Source organism: Aulonocara stuartgranti (assembly GCF_965226115.1).
Source record: "Aulonocara stuartgranti genome assembly, chromosome: 12".
In the NCBI taxonomy this organism is placed as follows: domain Eukaryota; kingdom Metazoa; phylum Chordata; class Actinopteri; order Cichliformes; family Cichlidae; genus Aulonocara; species Aulonocara stuartgranti.
In genome coordinates, this window is record NC_138948.1 from 6,749,513 (window position 1) to 6,765,629 (window position 16,117).

Sequence of the window (16,117 nt, forward strand, 5' to 3'; positions counted from 1 at the left end):
TTTCCAAAAGACACAAACTAACCCTCATATTTTTTTGTTAAATCTCAGACTATAATTATTACGGTCACCTGTCACAGATTGTCTTCATCATGATAAACATGTTAAAATTAATTACAAATACATTACATACAAATTTTATGTACCATATTTTTCAGATTATAAGGCGCACTGTCGATGAACAGGTCTGTTTTCATACGTAAGGTGCACCAAGCGAAACAAAGCAGTCACATCAAACTTTACTCAACTCATTCTTCTTGCTTCCTCCACTTCCGTACCATCGATTCATTAATGTTGAAATTTCTCACAGCTGCTCTATTCCCATGATGTTGCAGTATATTAATGTCCAACCTCGTATTGTGGATGGATTATCTCAGTTGTTCTCCTGACTGAAGTTCGGTCCGTTTACAGCATCCTGCCATGTGATTGCATTTGTCCCAAACCATCGGGAACCCTCACATTAACTTTTATCAAGTGGAAAAAATTTAACGTTCATCCTCCAGCTTCACTGTTTATGTTACACTTTAAATAATTTGAAATTAGTCAAATTTAGAAACTTGTATTTATCTAAAATTTGACAATGGTTGTATGACAAAAGTTTTTTGTCTAATATTTTCAATGCTCTTTTGTAGCATACTTCGATTGGCCCAATAGCAACAAGACTGGTAAAGGACCAACTTGTAACACAGTATTCAATATGAGCCAGTAACATAGAGTGCAGGAATGTAATCACTGCTTTTTCCGATGTGCGGATATGTCTAAAGTTCTGTAGATTAACATTTACAGTTCTCACTACTTTTTAAACGTGTTTTTTTAAAGGGTAATTTTGAGTCTAGCAGCACTCCCAAATACTTAAATCCTCAACATCAAAGCTGATGGGTGTTAAGGTTCAAAAATTGAGGAAGGAGAGTACAAACCACCATGGTCCAGAAGCTCTTGGTCAAACAATGATTTTAATGAATACACACGTGTGGGAAGAACAGGAATTGGTCTTCAACTTACTAAAAGCACAAACAATTATTTTATACCATCAGGGTTTGAATTACTGACGCCCCTTCATGCGTCACAGACAGGATATATACATACGTCAAATCAACACCACAATGACTTTTAACACAGTTCAAAAGAACATCGTCTTCTATTTTCATGGCTGGCACTTCCTGTCTACCTTTCAGTTCTTGTCTTGTTCCTCTTTCTTGCCGAGACAACAAGGAACGGTTCCTCTTTTACCGAGACAATTTTGCAGTTACAGCCAGACATGACTAACCTCTCCTCTAAATAAATCTAACTAAAAGTGTGTGTGTGTTGACCTCACTCAGCCTCTATGTCACCTCTTCACCTACTAACTGTCTGTGTCTCGTCCTCAAATGCTCTTTCTCAATTCACCTGTTGCACTTCTGACCTTTCACCAGGACAGAGGCTCACTGAGACTATGTGTATGTCTTCTACTAAATAAATGTTTTAACCAAGAACCTCTACTAAAAGTTTAATATAAAAATGACCTGATATAAGTGTTTTGTAAGCATGTACGCAGTTTTAACCTTCTATAGCTCCAAGTCACTTACACAATAGATTGTCCGGACATCACGCCGAACAAAGCTTACAACCTCCAATTAATTGACCGAGCTCCAACTCTTTAATAAGCACAGATATGCATTGTGTATAAAATAGTTATAACTGCACCTGAAATACAAGGTTAACATAATAACTGTATGCATAACATCTTAAGGCCTTCTTAAAGCTATCTGTTACATTGTTAAAGCAATGATCAATTTGAATAACCTAGTACTTCAAATGGCCTCGTCTGGCCTGCTGCTCAAAATAACTTTCACTTCTGCAAACTCTGCAACTTCCTGTCAGCCTGCAACTTAATCTTTCTGAAAGACACACACTGTTTAAACCTCTGAATGCAATATAAACTACAGATTATATTATTAATGCAATGGTGATGATGATAATTATTTAACAATAGCAGTAAAATAATTTCCCTGCTCCACATGGGCTGCATCATCAGCAGATTAAGCTTCTGTAAAAAATTACCGTATAAGTCTCCTAATGCTAATTCAAATTACACAGTTTACGTACACCCCACTACACAAGGTAACCAGTACTAGCATCGGCCTATTTAATCAAGTATTTATTGCTGCACTTTAGTGATCTCTCCATTAATTAAACAATTGTGGTTTTGAATATGTTTTTATGAATCATAAACTAATGCACTGTTTCATACATTCATTTATATGAAGAATATTAAAATATCATCATTGGCCTAACACTGTTATATGTGACTTTGTGCATTTATTGTGCAGCCTAACAACAACAGCCTAACTCTGGTTTCTCACACAAACTCTGTCTGACTTCATCAGTCACAGAAAAGTCTTAAGAGCTCTGCTGCTTCTTTAAGTGAATGATCAAAATACCTTTTAATATAATTTGTGACTAGACACCTGCTAGATCTCACACCATTAGAGAAACCCTGTACGTGAAATTGGCTGCTTTAACACAGTAATGTCACAACTTCTGGAATAACTAAAGTATTTGTTGTCCTGTCATGGATTCATTTAATGCATTTATAAAAGCTCTATGGTGTTCTGTTTCATAAAAAAGTGGATGTGATTGACAACTTCAAGGCAGTAGTACCTTAAACATGACTTTGACCAGAATCTGATTTGTGATGTGACTGAATTCTTCTGTGTTGTCACAGTTTAATGTCATATCAACAAGTTTATATCAGTTTGTTTATTTTTTCATTATCAGCATTTCTGGTTTCTCAGTGTCCACTGTGAATCTTCACTTTATTTTCTATTTATTATTTTGGTGACATCACCATCTCATCACATTTCAGTTCATGACAAACTTGAAAGTTGGAGTCTGCAGGTCTAAAATCTTATGCAGGTTTGAGGTCACAGCGCAGGTAGTAAAAGCAGATATTGTGTTTGGTGGTTATTAATGTATAAATGTATTCACTGGTACACATTTAGTTTGTAACAAATATATTTTAATGATGTATTATTTGAGAAAATAAACTTTTGATTTTATATATTTCAGCTGCATTTTATTCTAAATTATTTCTTCATGTTCATGAGGGTCAAGAATTTTTCTTTGTTTTGAGTATGACAGCAGAGGTCTGACAGGTTGACAATCTAAACCCTGTGATGAACTTCTGAAACACCACAGCTTCACCTTCTTTGTGTCATTTTTTTCATCTGGTTAGCTTCCTTTTTTTTTTTTTTTTTTTTAAATGGAGAAGTCAGGATTTTCTACATTTTTGCTTCAGTGTCATTTTAAGGAGCGCAAACTGAAAACTATCTGAATGACACAGACAGCGCCCTCTGACTGACATAAATGTTATCTGCGTGTTTCAGTTTAACACGTGATCCATGAAAATGAAAGTAAATTCAGACACTTCTGAACTGAGCTGAGACGCCATTACAGGGAGTCAGATCTCTGCTGAAAAACACACGTTTGGAGGATTTTAATCAGAAAGTTCAAGAGACACTAATTTGGTGAGTTAAAAATACTTGAAGATCAAATGGCTGAGAAACTTTTTGAAAATTTCCTGAGCTGCCATGTGTGTTCAGAGACTTTCAGAGATCCTGTGTCTCTGAGCTGCAACCACAGCTTCTGTTCAAGCTGCCTGCAGAAATTCTGGGAACAAACTAAAAACAAAAACTGTCCCATTTGTAAAAGAAAATCTTCAAAAGATTTTTATCTTGTGAACTTTACACTGAAAGAACTTGCTGATTCATTTTCTGGAAGAAAGAAATCTGGATCATCTGAGACAGAAAAAGGAGAGAAGAAATTAACAGTGGTGTGCAGTAAACATGAGGAAGTGCCTAAACTGTTCTGTGTGGACGAGCAGAGAGCTGTGTGTCCTGTGTGTGACTTTTCTCTCCACCAGAGTCACAAAGTGGTTCCTGTAGAAGAAGCAGTCAGTGACCTGAAGGAGCAGCTGAAATCTGACTTAAAGTCTCTGCAGGACAAGAGGAACAAATACAAACAAGTGGAGGAAACATACAATGAAGTGAGGGAACACATGAAGAAGCAGCTGTTGTCCACAGAGAGGCAGATCAGAGCAGAGTTCAACAAGCTCCAGCAGTTCCTGAAAGAGGAAGAGGAGTCCAGACTGGCAGCTCTGAGGGAGGAAGAGGAGCAGAAGGGGAGGACTATCAGCAGAGAGATGAAGATGATTGAGGAGCAGATCTCCTCTCTGTCAGACAGCATCTCTGCTGTTGAAGAAGAGCTGCAGAAACACAGCGTGCCATTCCTCAGCAGTTATAAAGACACTCAGAGCAGAGCCAGAGCCCAGAGCTCAGTGTCAGATCCACAGCTGGTCTCAGGAGCACTGATAGATGTGGCCAAACACCTGGGCAACCTGTCCTTCAGAGTGTGGGAGAAGATGAAGGAGAAGGTCCACTTCAGTCCTGTCATTCTGGACCCAAACACTGCATACTGCTGGCTCTATCTGTCTGATGATCTGACCAGTGTGAGGAATGGAGACACAAATCAGAAGCTTCCTGATAATCCAGAGAGAAACACTTATAGTGCCACTGTTTTTGGCTCTGAGGGCTTCAGCTCAGGGAAACACAGCTGGGAGGTGGAGGTGGGAGACCATCCTGGCTGGAATGTGGGTTTAGTTAAAGAGTCAGTTGACAGGAAGGGAGAGCGTTCTGCTTCACCAACATGTGGAATCTGGTGTTTAATGCATCGCAGTGGAAAATACACTAATGGTGCTGGTCAGACTGTGAGAGTGAAGAAGAGTCTCCAGAAGATCGGAGTCCAGCTGGACTATGACAGGAGGGAGGTGTCCTTCTATGACCCTGAAGACATGACTCACATCTACACTTACAGAGACACTTTCACTGAGAAACTCTTCCCATATTTCAGTATTGGAAATGCAGGAGACGCCAAAACCTCTGAAATCAAAATCTGTCAGACTGAGATTTGATTGTAAAGTGATTCTTTATTTTAACTGTTTTTTCAGTACAGCAACAGGGTTAATTTTAGGGAAATTATTAATCACACTGTCTAACTTCATTATCAGGTTTTATTTCATTTTGTTGTTCTAGTGGAACTATTAGCAATTCAATGAAACCAAAGCAACTTTTTCATGTGAAAATCTTGTGACCCACTCGAGTTTCTGTAAGAAACTTTTACATTTTTTTCTTGTTTCTTTTAAATTAATATTTTCAGAATATTTCTCATGTTGTTCATGTAAATATTTTTGATAGTTTTAAAATCTGAATGATGATTTCTTTGCTTTTCAAAGTTGTTGAGTGTGAACAGCAAACTGTGACACTTCTTAAAAGAAGGATTCATGATTAAACATCAGCAAGAGTCAACTTTACAACTACAAGATTTAAATGTCCTGATTATCAGCATCTTGTTTTCAGTTAAATAACATTTGAAAGTAACACGTCTTATTTAAAGTTTTCCAAATTCAAAGAAATGACTTCTAAGTTGTGACACTGTCTCATCAGTGTAACTACACTTGATTGATTTCATTAAAAATGTTATTTCTTGTGTTGTTTTTAACCTTAATCAGAAGCTGACATCTCTCACAGTTTGAAAGATTTCTGGATCTTCTCATGTTTCATAATTAAGTTTTAATTTGATTTTCAAACTTCACTCTCAGTCTCAGTGTTTCAATGAATCACCTACCTTTGATTTGTACTTCAATGTTATTCTTTAACTGCTCTCTTTGATTATTGAGATCACAAAATGTTTCTGTGAAGTGAAATAAATAAATTCAGTGATTCTGTTGTTGTTGTGTTTGACAGTAAATCAGCTTTTCAGACACAGTCATTAGTTCAGATTCATTTAACATGGAAACTCACTTTGATTGTTGTGTTTACATTTAACTGACTCCTTAGAATAAAATATTATTTGCTTCTATTAGTTTGTAAATATTCTTGTTGTGCTGAAGCTGTTTTATTGAAACAATCAGCAGATTTTATAAAATCAAGAATTTATTTTAAGCAGCTACATTTTAAATCTTTTTTTCAGACCAACATTCACATTTAACTCCAGACAGAAATCAAATGTGATCATTGATAAACTTTACATTCTCACAGCTAATCTGTATGTTTACAAACTCAGAAAATAGTTTGAATGAACAAAGCTGCAGAGATTTCAGATGAAGGTGCAGCTTTATAATAGTGATGTTTTATTTGTATATTATATTTACGCACAAGATGGAGACAAAGTTCAGATTTTGTTCTCTAGTAAAAATGTTTACACTGTAAACATTTACACTTATCCCATTTTTAAATGTAAATCATTAAATGTTAGAAATGACTTCACTTAACAGATAAACAGAACACTAAGACTGAGCCAAGTTCATCTGTAAATATTTTAAATAAACAAATAAAATGTCTAATCACGCTTTCACCTCAGGTCAGTGTCAGTCTGATCAGCTCAAATCCAGAATCCTGCTGCGATAAAGAAAATTGTCTCTTTAGGATCAAATCAAACTGATGCTGCTGATGTGGTCGCTGTAGTGTCTGTAAGTTTGATTCTTGTGTGTCATCTGCAACCACCACACATTCAGAGGGGGAGAGAGGGCAGTACAGGCCTCGACCAACACCCACAAAGCTCTCCTGCAGGGAAAGAATCTGGCCAAAACTCCACTGGTTAAAATGTCTCTGCTCTCTGGTGTCACTGTAGTGCAGAGGCTTCAGAACTAGAATCCTCTGGTTTAAGGATTTCTTCAACATTAAATAATCCAGTGACAGTTGTCTGTATTTCCACCGCTGCACACAAACAATAACTGTTAACAATGAATTCAGCAAACTTTATTTTTCAAATTGTAAACAAATACAGTTTAAAACAGCATTTCTGTCGCTGCCACAGAGTAACTCACATTAGGACCCCGTCCTCGTTTGGGCTGTTAAAAGTCAATTTACTCGCGTGAGCAGGATTTCTCTCCGAACGCAGGGAGGTGTCCGTCAGAGCGTGAAACTATGACAGTTTCACGCTGCTCTACAGGAGACACTGGAGACACTGCTCTACAAAAAGTGTGATTTTTATCCTGGTGGGAGAAAAACAGCTAAAGTAAGAGGGAAATTCATAACAATTTTTTAAATGTGAAATGTAGTTTTGATCTTCTTTTGCTGCTGGTTCAGTGAATTTTGGTCTGAGAGTGACGAAACTTGCAGCTGCAGAATCTGTGAGGTGTCGGCTTTCAGCTCCTGACAGCATGTCCACGTACGTGACATCGGATGAAAGATCCACACTTTGTGTTTAAATCCATTCACCTGCTGTTATTTCCTGTTTTAGCTGTTTGCTGTGTTGAAATAGTTTTGTGAGCTTTAAGTTGAGATTTACGCTTTAAGATCACACACAGAGAGAGTCAGAAGCAGGTCCAACCAGCTGGGCAGCTGCCCTTTTGTAATGATCCCTGGCAAGTGATTGACCTACTGTGCACAGATCAGCCAATAGACACATACCAATTAACTTTAAATGGGCCAATAGATACAGGCCTTACACTTGAAAGACAAGAGAAACAGAGGAATAACAGTGCCACTTGTCGTGGCATGTAACAATTATACCTCAGACTGCATGTTTGAGGTATAATTTTAATCTCCAAAAAATGCATGAATTTAATACAAATATGTGGGGATAGAAACAAAGCATCAATCCTATCATGGTAGACTTGATCCCATAGCAATACCGGAGTTGGTATCGATACTATCAATACTTGGATCGATCTGCCAACCTCTACTGATTGCATTGTTCTTCAATACGTAAGATACACTTCACATTCTTGGTCTCATTTTTTTTTTTGCTATATTAAGATAAAGTAAAACATGAGTTGTCAAAATGTTTTACTTGTTTTCCTTTTTTGTTTTTGTTTTGAGGGCAACTACTCACACAAATAATATCGTATCTGAACGACAGCCTAGCTGCGCCATCTGGTAAAGACAAATAACATATTGTAGATATCAAGTGGAGGTGGAAAAAAGGCCGGAGAGAACCCACACAAACATGACAAGTCCACACAGAAAGGCCCAGGTGATGGAGATGAACTTGGGGCCTTCTTGCTGTGAGGCAACACTGCTTTTGGACACCTGCTTTTTAGGTGGTCAGACACACTGAAACACTGAGGAGTCTGAGGCTATCATGTGAGTAATCTGTTGGTTTCTGGCTCACTATTTCTGTCGTGTATGTCTTCTTATTGTCTTTTAACAAGAGAGTGGAGAGCAGGAGGCAGAAGCTTCAGACAAGAGGAGGCTGCAGCTGAAATTGTGGGAATCATCACTATAACATCATAGTTTGTGAATGAGCTCTCCAAAACCACTTTCAATCCTGCCTTATGTAAAAGTTCAGGTTTGCTCAACGTATAAAGTGATGTTATTCATTTAGACACAGGTCACTGTTACATTAAGGTTCTTCATGAGTTCATTCACACGTTCTGAATAAACCCGATTAAGAAATGAGCAACATCATGCATTTCTATTTGCAGAATTTGTCAGTACATGAAGTGGTGCATGATGCTTCTCATTTGATTTTGTTAGCTTGGCAGCTATATTTTGATAGTTAATTTCATAATTACAACAGGCAAACTTTAAAGTGAGTCATATAAACTACAGTCTGCAGAGAGCTGTCACTGCCATTTGCTGTTAACTCATCCTTGATCCTGCTTCTACTTCCTGTGTAATACGTTTCCAAAAGACACAAACTAACCCTCATATTTTTTTGTTAAATCTCAGACTATAATTATTACGGTCACCTGTCACAGATTGTCTTCATCATGATAAACATGTTAAAATTAATTACAAATACATTACATACAAATTTTATGTACCATATTTTTCAGATTATAAGGCGCACTGTCGATGAACGGGTCTGTTTTCATACATAAGGTGCACCAAGCGAAACAAAACAGTCACATCAAACTTTACTCAACTCATTCTTCTTGCTTCCTCCACTTCCGTACCTGTCACCGGCTGCGATGGCAGACCGTGGAGTGACAGTGAAAGCAGGGCCCAAACGCGAGACTCTAAGTGAAGGACAGTGGATTTATTTACAGGAGGTGAAAAACACACAACTATATACAAAATCCCAGCACTATGGTCCCGTGGTGATTCTCCCTGAATCCCACACAGTGCAGATGTCCGTGAGAAGTGAAAGGTGGCGACTCCAAAAAACTCCAATTCCCACACCGTGACTTTAGAGGCGTACTCCGCTCCCGATTCCTGGTAACACAAAAGGCAGAGGGTTAGCAGGGGATCTGTTTCCTCGGAGGTTACGTAAAAGCTCACGGCAGTACTGACGAGTTCTGACTCAAGGATCCAGCGTCGGCCTCAGTTCAGCTGCAGTCCTAAATGCCGTTCCTTGACGAGCGTAATCTGCTGCAGCTGGCAGAGGACGACGAGCGGCAGGTGTGGCTGTCTCTCGAGTAGACCACGTCCGGGTTCGCAGTCTCCTCAGCGAACCCACACCTCCGGAAGCTCACACAGAGACACATGGAGAGACGGAGAGCAAACCAATACAACACACGGAAAACATAAACATACACTGAAAATGCCTGAGCCCTGGGTCCCTAGCCCCAGGCCATGACAGTACCATTGATTAATTAATGTTGAAATTTCTTGCAGCTGCTCTATTCCCATGTTGTTGCAGTATATTAATGACTAACCTCATATTGTGGATGGATTATCTCAGTTGTTCTCCTGACTGAAGTTCGGTCCGTTTACAGCATCCTGCCATGTGATTGCATTTGTCCCAAACCATCGGGAACCCTCACATTAACTTTTATCAAGTGGAAAAAATTTAACGTTCATCCTCCAGCTTCACTGTTTATGTTACACTTTAAATAATTTGAAATTAGTAAAATTTAGAAACTTGTATTTATCTAAAATTTGACAATGGTTGTATGACAAAAGTTTTTTGTCTAATATTTTCAATGCTCTTTTGTAGCATACTTCGATTGGCCCAATAGCAACAAGACTGGTAAAGGACCAACTTGTAATACAGTATTCAATATGAGCCAGTATCACAGAGTGCAGGAATGTAATCACTGCTTTTTCTGATGTGCGGATATGTCTAAAGTTCCGTATATTAACATTTACAGTTCTCACTACTTTTTAAACGTGTTTTTTTAAAGGGTAATTTTGAGTCTAGCAGTATTCCCAAATACTTAAATCCTCAACATTAATTAGTTTTTGTGCACCCAAGAAAACTTTTACTGCAGCCACGGTAGTTTTAGGTTTACTAAAAAACATTGATACAGTCTTTTTAACATTAAGGCACAGCCATGAGTCATTCAGTCATTTTGTAAATCATGTAATGCCAATGAAAGCTGATGGGCTGCATCATCATCAGTTTAAGCTTGTGTAAAAACTACCGTTTAAGTCTCCTAATGCTAATTCAAATTAACACAGTTTACTTACACCCCACTACACAAGGTAACCAGTACTAGCATCAGCCTATTTAATCAAGTATTTATTGCTGCACTTTAGTGATCTCTACAGAATTAAAATAATTGTGGTTTTGAATATGTTTTTATGAATCATAAGCTAATGCACTGTTTCATACATTCATTTATATGAAGAATATTAAAATATCATCATTGGCCAAACACTGTTATATGTGACTTTGTGCATTTATTGTACAGCCTAACAACAACAGCCTAACTCTGGTTTCTCACACAAACTCTGTCTGACTTCATCAGTCACAGAAAAGTCTTAAGAGCGCTGTTGCTTCTTTAAGTGAATGATCAAAATACTTGTTAAATGTATTTTGTGACTAGACACCTGCCAGATCTCACACCATTAGAGAAACCCTGTACGTGAAATTGGCTGCTTTAACACAGTAATGTCACAACTTCTGGAATAAATAAAGTATTTGTTGTCTTGTCATGGATTCATTTAATGCATTTATAAAAGATCTACTTTGTTCTGTTTCATAAAAAAGTGGATGTGATTGACAACTTCAAGGCAGTAGTACCTTAAACATGACTTTGACCAGAATCTGATTTGTGACATGTGCCTGTAAATTCTTCTGTGTTGTCACAGTTCAATGTCATATCAACAAGTTTATATCAGTTTGTTTATGTTTCATTATCAGCATTTCTGGTTTCTCAGTGTCCACTGTGATTCTTCCTACTTGAACTTCTGAAACACCACAGCTTCATCGTCTTTGTGTCATTTTTATGTTCTATTTAGGTTTCGTTTTTTTAAAAAGGAAAAGTCAGGATTTTCTACATTTTTCACTTTGGTGTCGTTTTAAGGAGCACAAACTGAAAACTATCTGAATGACACAGACAGCGCCCTCTGATGGACACAAGGCTTATGTGCGTGTTTCAGTTTAACACGTGATCGTGATTCGTGAAAATGAAAGTAAATTCCGACACTTTTGAACTGAGCTGAGACGCCATTACAGGGAGTCAGATCTCTGCTAAAACACACGTTTGGAGGATTTTAATCAGAAAGCTCAAGAGACACTAATTTGGTGAGTTAAAATTACTTAAAGATCAAATGGCTGACAAACTCGGACTTGTTGAAAATTTCCTGAGCTGCCATGTGTGTTCAGAGACTTTCAGAGATCCTGTGTCTCTGAGCTGCGGCCACAGCTTCTGTTCAAGCTGCCTGCAGAAATTCTGGGAACAAACTAAAAACAAAAACTGTCCCATTTGTAAAAGAAAATCTTCAAAGGATTGTCCACTTGTGAACTTTTCACTGAAAGAACTTGCTGATTCATTTGCTGGGAGACAGAAATCTGGATCATCTGAGACAGAAAAGGGAGAGAAGAAATTAATGGTGGTGTGCAGTAAACATGAGGAAGAGCCTAAACTGTTCTGTGTGGACGAGCAGAGAGCTGTGTGTCCTGTGTGTGAGTTTTCTCTCCACCACAGTCACAAAGTGGTTCCTGTAGAAGAAGCAGTCAGTGACCTGAAGGAGCAGCTGAAATCTGACTTAAAGTCTCTGCAGGACAAGAGGAACAAATACAAACAAGTGGAGAAAACATACAATGAAGTGATTCAACACTCCAAGAAGCAGCTGTTGTCCACAGAGAGGCAGATCAGAGCAGAGTTCAACAAGCTCCAGCAGTTCCTGAGAGAGGAAGAGGAGTCCAGACTGGCAGCTCTGAGGGAGGAAGAGGAGCAGAAGGGGAGGACTATCAGCAGAGAGATGAAGATGATTGAGGAGCAGATCTCCTCTCTGTCAGACAGCATCTGTGCTGTTGAAGAAGAGCTGCAGAAACACAGCGTGCCATTCCTCAGCAGTTATAAAGACACTCAGAGCAGAGCCAGAGCCCAGAGCTCAGTGTCAGATCCACAGCTGGTCTCAGGAGCACTGATAGATGTGGCCATACACCTGGGCAACCTGTCCTTCAGAGTGTGGGAGAAGATGAAGGAGAAGGTCCACTTCAGTCCTGTCATTCTGGACCCAAACACTGCAAACCGCTGTCTCTATCTGTCTGATGATCTGACCAGTGTGAGACTTGGAGACACAAAGCAGCAGCTTCCTGATAATCCAGAGAGAAACATTAAGTATAATGATGTTTTTGGCTCTGAGGGCTTCAGCTCAGGGAAACACAGCTGGGAGGTGGAGGTGGGAGACCATCCTGCCTGGAATGTGGGTTTAGTTAAAGAGTCAGTTGACAGGAAGGGAGAGTGTTTTTCTTCACCAAAAGATGGAAACTGGTGTTTAAATCATCGCAGTGGAAAATACACTAATGGTGTTGGTCAGACTGTGACAGTGAAGAAGAGTCTCCAGAGGATCAGAGTCCAGCTGGACTATGACAGGGGGGAGGTGTCCTTCTATCACCCTGAAGACATGACTCACATCTACACTCACAGAGACACTTTCACTGAGAAACTCTTCCCATATTTCAGTGTTGGAAAGGCAGGAGACGCCAAAACCTCTGATGTCAAAATCTGTCAAACTGAGATTTGATTGTAAAGTGATTCTTTATTTTAACTGTTTTTTCAGTACAGCAACAGGGTTAATTTTAGGGAAATTATTAATCACACTGTCTAACTTCATTATCAGGTTTTATTTCATTTTGTTGTTCTAGTGGAACTATTAGCAATTCAATGAAACCAAAGCAACTTTTTCATGTGAAAATCTTGTGACCCACTCGAGTTTCTGTAAAAAACTTTTACAGTTTTTTTTCTTGTTTCTTTTAAATTAATATTTTCAGAATATTTCTCATGTTGTTCATGTAAATATTTTTGATAGTTTTAAAATCTGAATGATGATTTCTTTGCTTTTCAAAGTTGTTGAGTGTGAACAGCAAACTGTGACACTTCTTAAAAGAAGGATTCATGATTAAACATCAGCAAGAGTCAACTTTACAACTACAAGATTTAAATGTCCTGATTATCAGCATCTTGTTTTCAGTTAAATAACATTTGAAAGTAACACGTCTACTTTAAAGTTTTCCAAATTCAAAGAAATGACTTCTAAGTTGTGACGCTGTCTCATCAGTGTAACTACACTTGATTGATTTCATTAAAAATGTTCTTTCTTGTGTTGTTTTTAACCTTAATCAGAAGCTGACATCTCTCACAGTTTGAAAGATTTCTGGATCTTCTCATGTTTCATAATTAGGTTTTAATTTGATTTTCAAACTTCACTCTCAGTCTCAGTGTTTCAATGAATCACCTACCTTTGATTTGTACTTCAATGTTATTCTTTAACTGCTCTCTTTGATTATTGAGATCACAAAATGTTTCTGTGAAGTGAAATAAATAAATTCAGTGATTCTGTTGTTGTTGTGTTTGACAGTAAATCAGCTTTTCAGACACAGTCATTAGTTCAGATTCATTTAACATGGAAACTCACTTTGATTGTTGTGTTTACATTTAACTGACTCCTTAGAATAAAATATTATTTGCTTCTATTAGTTTGTAAATATTCTTGTTGTACTGAAGCTGTTTTATTGAAACAATCAGCAGATTTTACAAAATCAAGAATTTATTTTAAGCAGCTACATTTTAAAAAAAATTTTCAGACCAACACTCACATTTAACCCCAGACAGAAATCAAATGTGATCATTGATAAATTTTACATTCTCACAGCTAATCTGTATGTTTACAAACTCAGAAAATAGTTTGAATGAACAAAGCTGCAGAGATTTCAGATGAAGGTGCAGCTTTATAATAGTGATGTTTTATTTGTATATTATATTTACGCACAAGATGGAGACAAAGTTCATATTTTCTTCTCTAGTAAAAATGTTTACACTGTAAACATTTACACTTATCCTATTTTTAAATGTAAATCATTAAATGTTAGAAATGACTTCACTTAACAGATAAACAGAACACTAAGACTGAGCCAAGTTCATCTGTAAATATTTTAAATAAACAAATAAAATGTCTAATCTCACTTTCACCTCAGGTCAGTGTCAGTCTGATCAGCTCAAATCCAGGATCCTGCTGCGATAAAGAAAATTGTCTCTTTAGGATCAAATCAAACTGATGCTGCTGATGTGGTCGCCCTCTGGAGGGGGAGGGGGGGCTTTTGCCATCTTGCTGTGCCGTGATTGCAGCCATTCCCCAACTCACTGTGAATCGTACTCATGGCCATCAGTGGTCTTTGATCATGACAATTTGCATATTAATGATCAAGGAACTGACGTCCCAGCCCATTGTTCATTCAGTGGGCTGTGAGGTCAGTTATTGTACAAAGGTACTGTTTATAAGGTTGGGGAAACTTACAGTCAGCTGAGACTGAAGAAGTCACTTAGATGAGTGACAGAACGTTTCTCCCACTGATAACGCTACATCCAGATGAACAGAATCAACCTTTTGGGATCTCAGGTGGTAGTCAGTTTAACTGCTAATCTGTTAGCAGAGAACTAATCGCCCTACTAATTATCTCACTCACATACTATACACATGTAGCTTCTTCCTTTAACTATAAACATCACAGCAGTTATTCTAACATTTTGCTGAAGTATAACAAGGCACAGCACTAAAATGAATGTGAATCAATACGAACTCACCAGAGCAGTTTGGTTAATGCTGAATGTCTGAACTCAGCTCTGCTTCAAAGTTAGTGATTTGTCACTCTAACAACACATTAGACTCATTAGTTTCAATCATGTACATTTTTATCAACTTATCTAGCATGACTCATTTCATCATACCGGCACACAGAGGACACCTGGTTTCTATCACAGCTGGGATTTCATTCTGCTGTGACGGGCCATCGTAGTCTAATCACAAAATAGCATAACTGAATTCTTATATCAATAAATCATGTTTAGTTCCATCTATCTCTCCTTATTGAAATATCTGCATTAACGCTTAAGTAAACAAAAACTTTGCAGCTGTTTATGAGCCCTCTGACAGAGAAGAGAAGTTTGTATAGAGAAAGTTGCAGAGATGTCAGATGAGTGTCAAAATGTATAATATTTGATTGTTTTTTAACACATTTGGTCACTCAACAAAATTTAAAAACACATCTAAAAACAGAAAATACTAAAACATTCCCAAAAGGAAAAATCTCAGCAAAGTCTTCACAGAACAGAAATTTTGAAACTTTTTGCATCTTTGTTCACTGAGTCGTCTTTAGTCACAGACACAATCCTGCTGACACGTTGGCAGAAAATGTTTCCTGTTGTTGTTGCAACTGAAAAAATAAATCTTGTAAAACTGGTTTAGTGACAATCAGCTGATTGCTAGCGCTGTGTGAGCCTGCAGATTTTTATATTGACCTGATACAGAGTAAATACAGGGCCAGTACCAATACTTGTAACCTATATAGGCAACTTATGTTGGGGAGAGCAGTGTGTCATGACTTAACAGAGGGCATTTTCCAATGAAAGTATAACTTAGATTGAAAGTAAAATTACTTAAACATAAATTAATTCACATAAATGTGATCCCACTTTAGTGGGTATCACACACTCCCTGACAAAAATAAAATGGTTCCCGACATTCACAAAATCATGACATTTAAAACTTTTTTTACAAACTCTCTCAAAACTTATCATAACTGATTTTATCAGTCCAAGAATTACTTTAAACAATAGGGGTGATGGGTATGCAGATGGGGTTAGTGATGCGTGATACTGGTATGGTGAGTATGGTATTGGGGTGCAGTACATTGGTGAATGTGACATACACGCAGGCGGCACAATTGCCAATGGTGGGCATGGAAA

The 16,117-nt window shown here is 37.8% G+C and overlaps 2 protein-coding genes and 1 long non-coding RNA gene across 3 annotated transcripts in view; all 3 read left to right on the top strand.

Annotated features, from left to right (window-relative positions):
• The window catches only part of LOC309719407, a 52,596-nt gene that overhangs the window by 11,626 nt on the left and 24,853 nt on the right, over window positions 1-16,117 (top strand). The window lies entirely within an intron of this gene.
• On the top strand, window positions 3,391-5,181 carry LOC309719404 (nuclear factor 7, brain-like). The gene has a single exon (XM_082555518.1). It carries the CDS (start codon window positions 3,530-3,532, stop codon window positions 4,943-4,945), a length of 1,416 nt encoding a protein of 471 aa, XP_082411644.1. The 5' UTR covers window positions 3,391-3,529; the 3' UTR covers window positions 4,946-5,181.
• On the top strand, window positions 11,257-13,102 carry LOC309718564 (nuclear factor 7, brain-like). The gene has a single exon (XM_082553935.1). The coding sequence runs from the start codon at window positions 11,478-11,480 to the stop codon at window positions 12,897-12,899; it is 1,422 nt and encodes a 473-aa protein (XP_082410061.1). The 5' UTR covers window positions 11,257-11,477; the 3' UTR covers window positions 12,900-13,102.

What these genes read in the sequence shown, in the direction of transcription:
- LOC309719404 (XM_082555518.1), top strand. Translation starts at nt 3,530, where the DNA reads ATGGCTGAGAAACTTTTTGAAAATTTCCTGAGCTGCCATGTGTGTTCA.
- LOC309718564 (XM_082553935.1), top strand. Translation starts at nt 11,478, where the DNA reads ATGGCTGACAAACTCGGACTTGTTGAAAATTTCCTGAGCTGCCATGTG.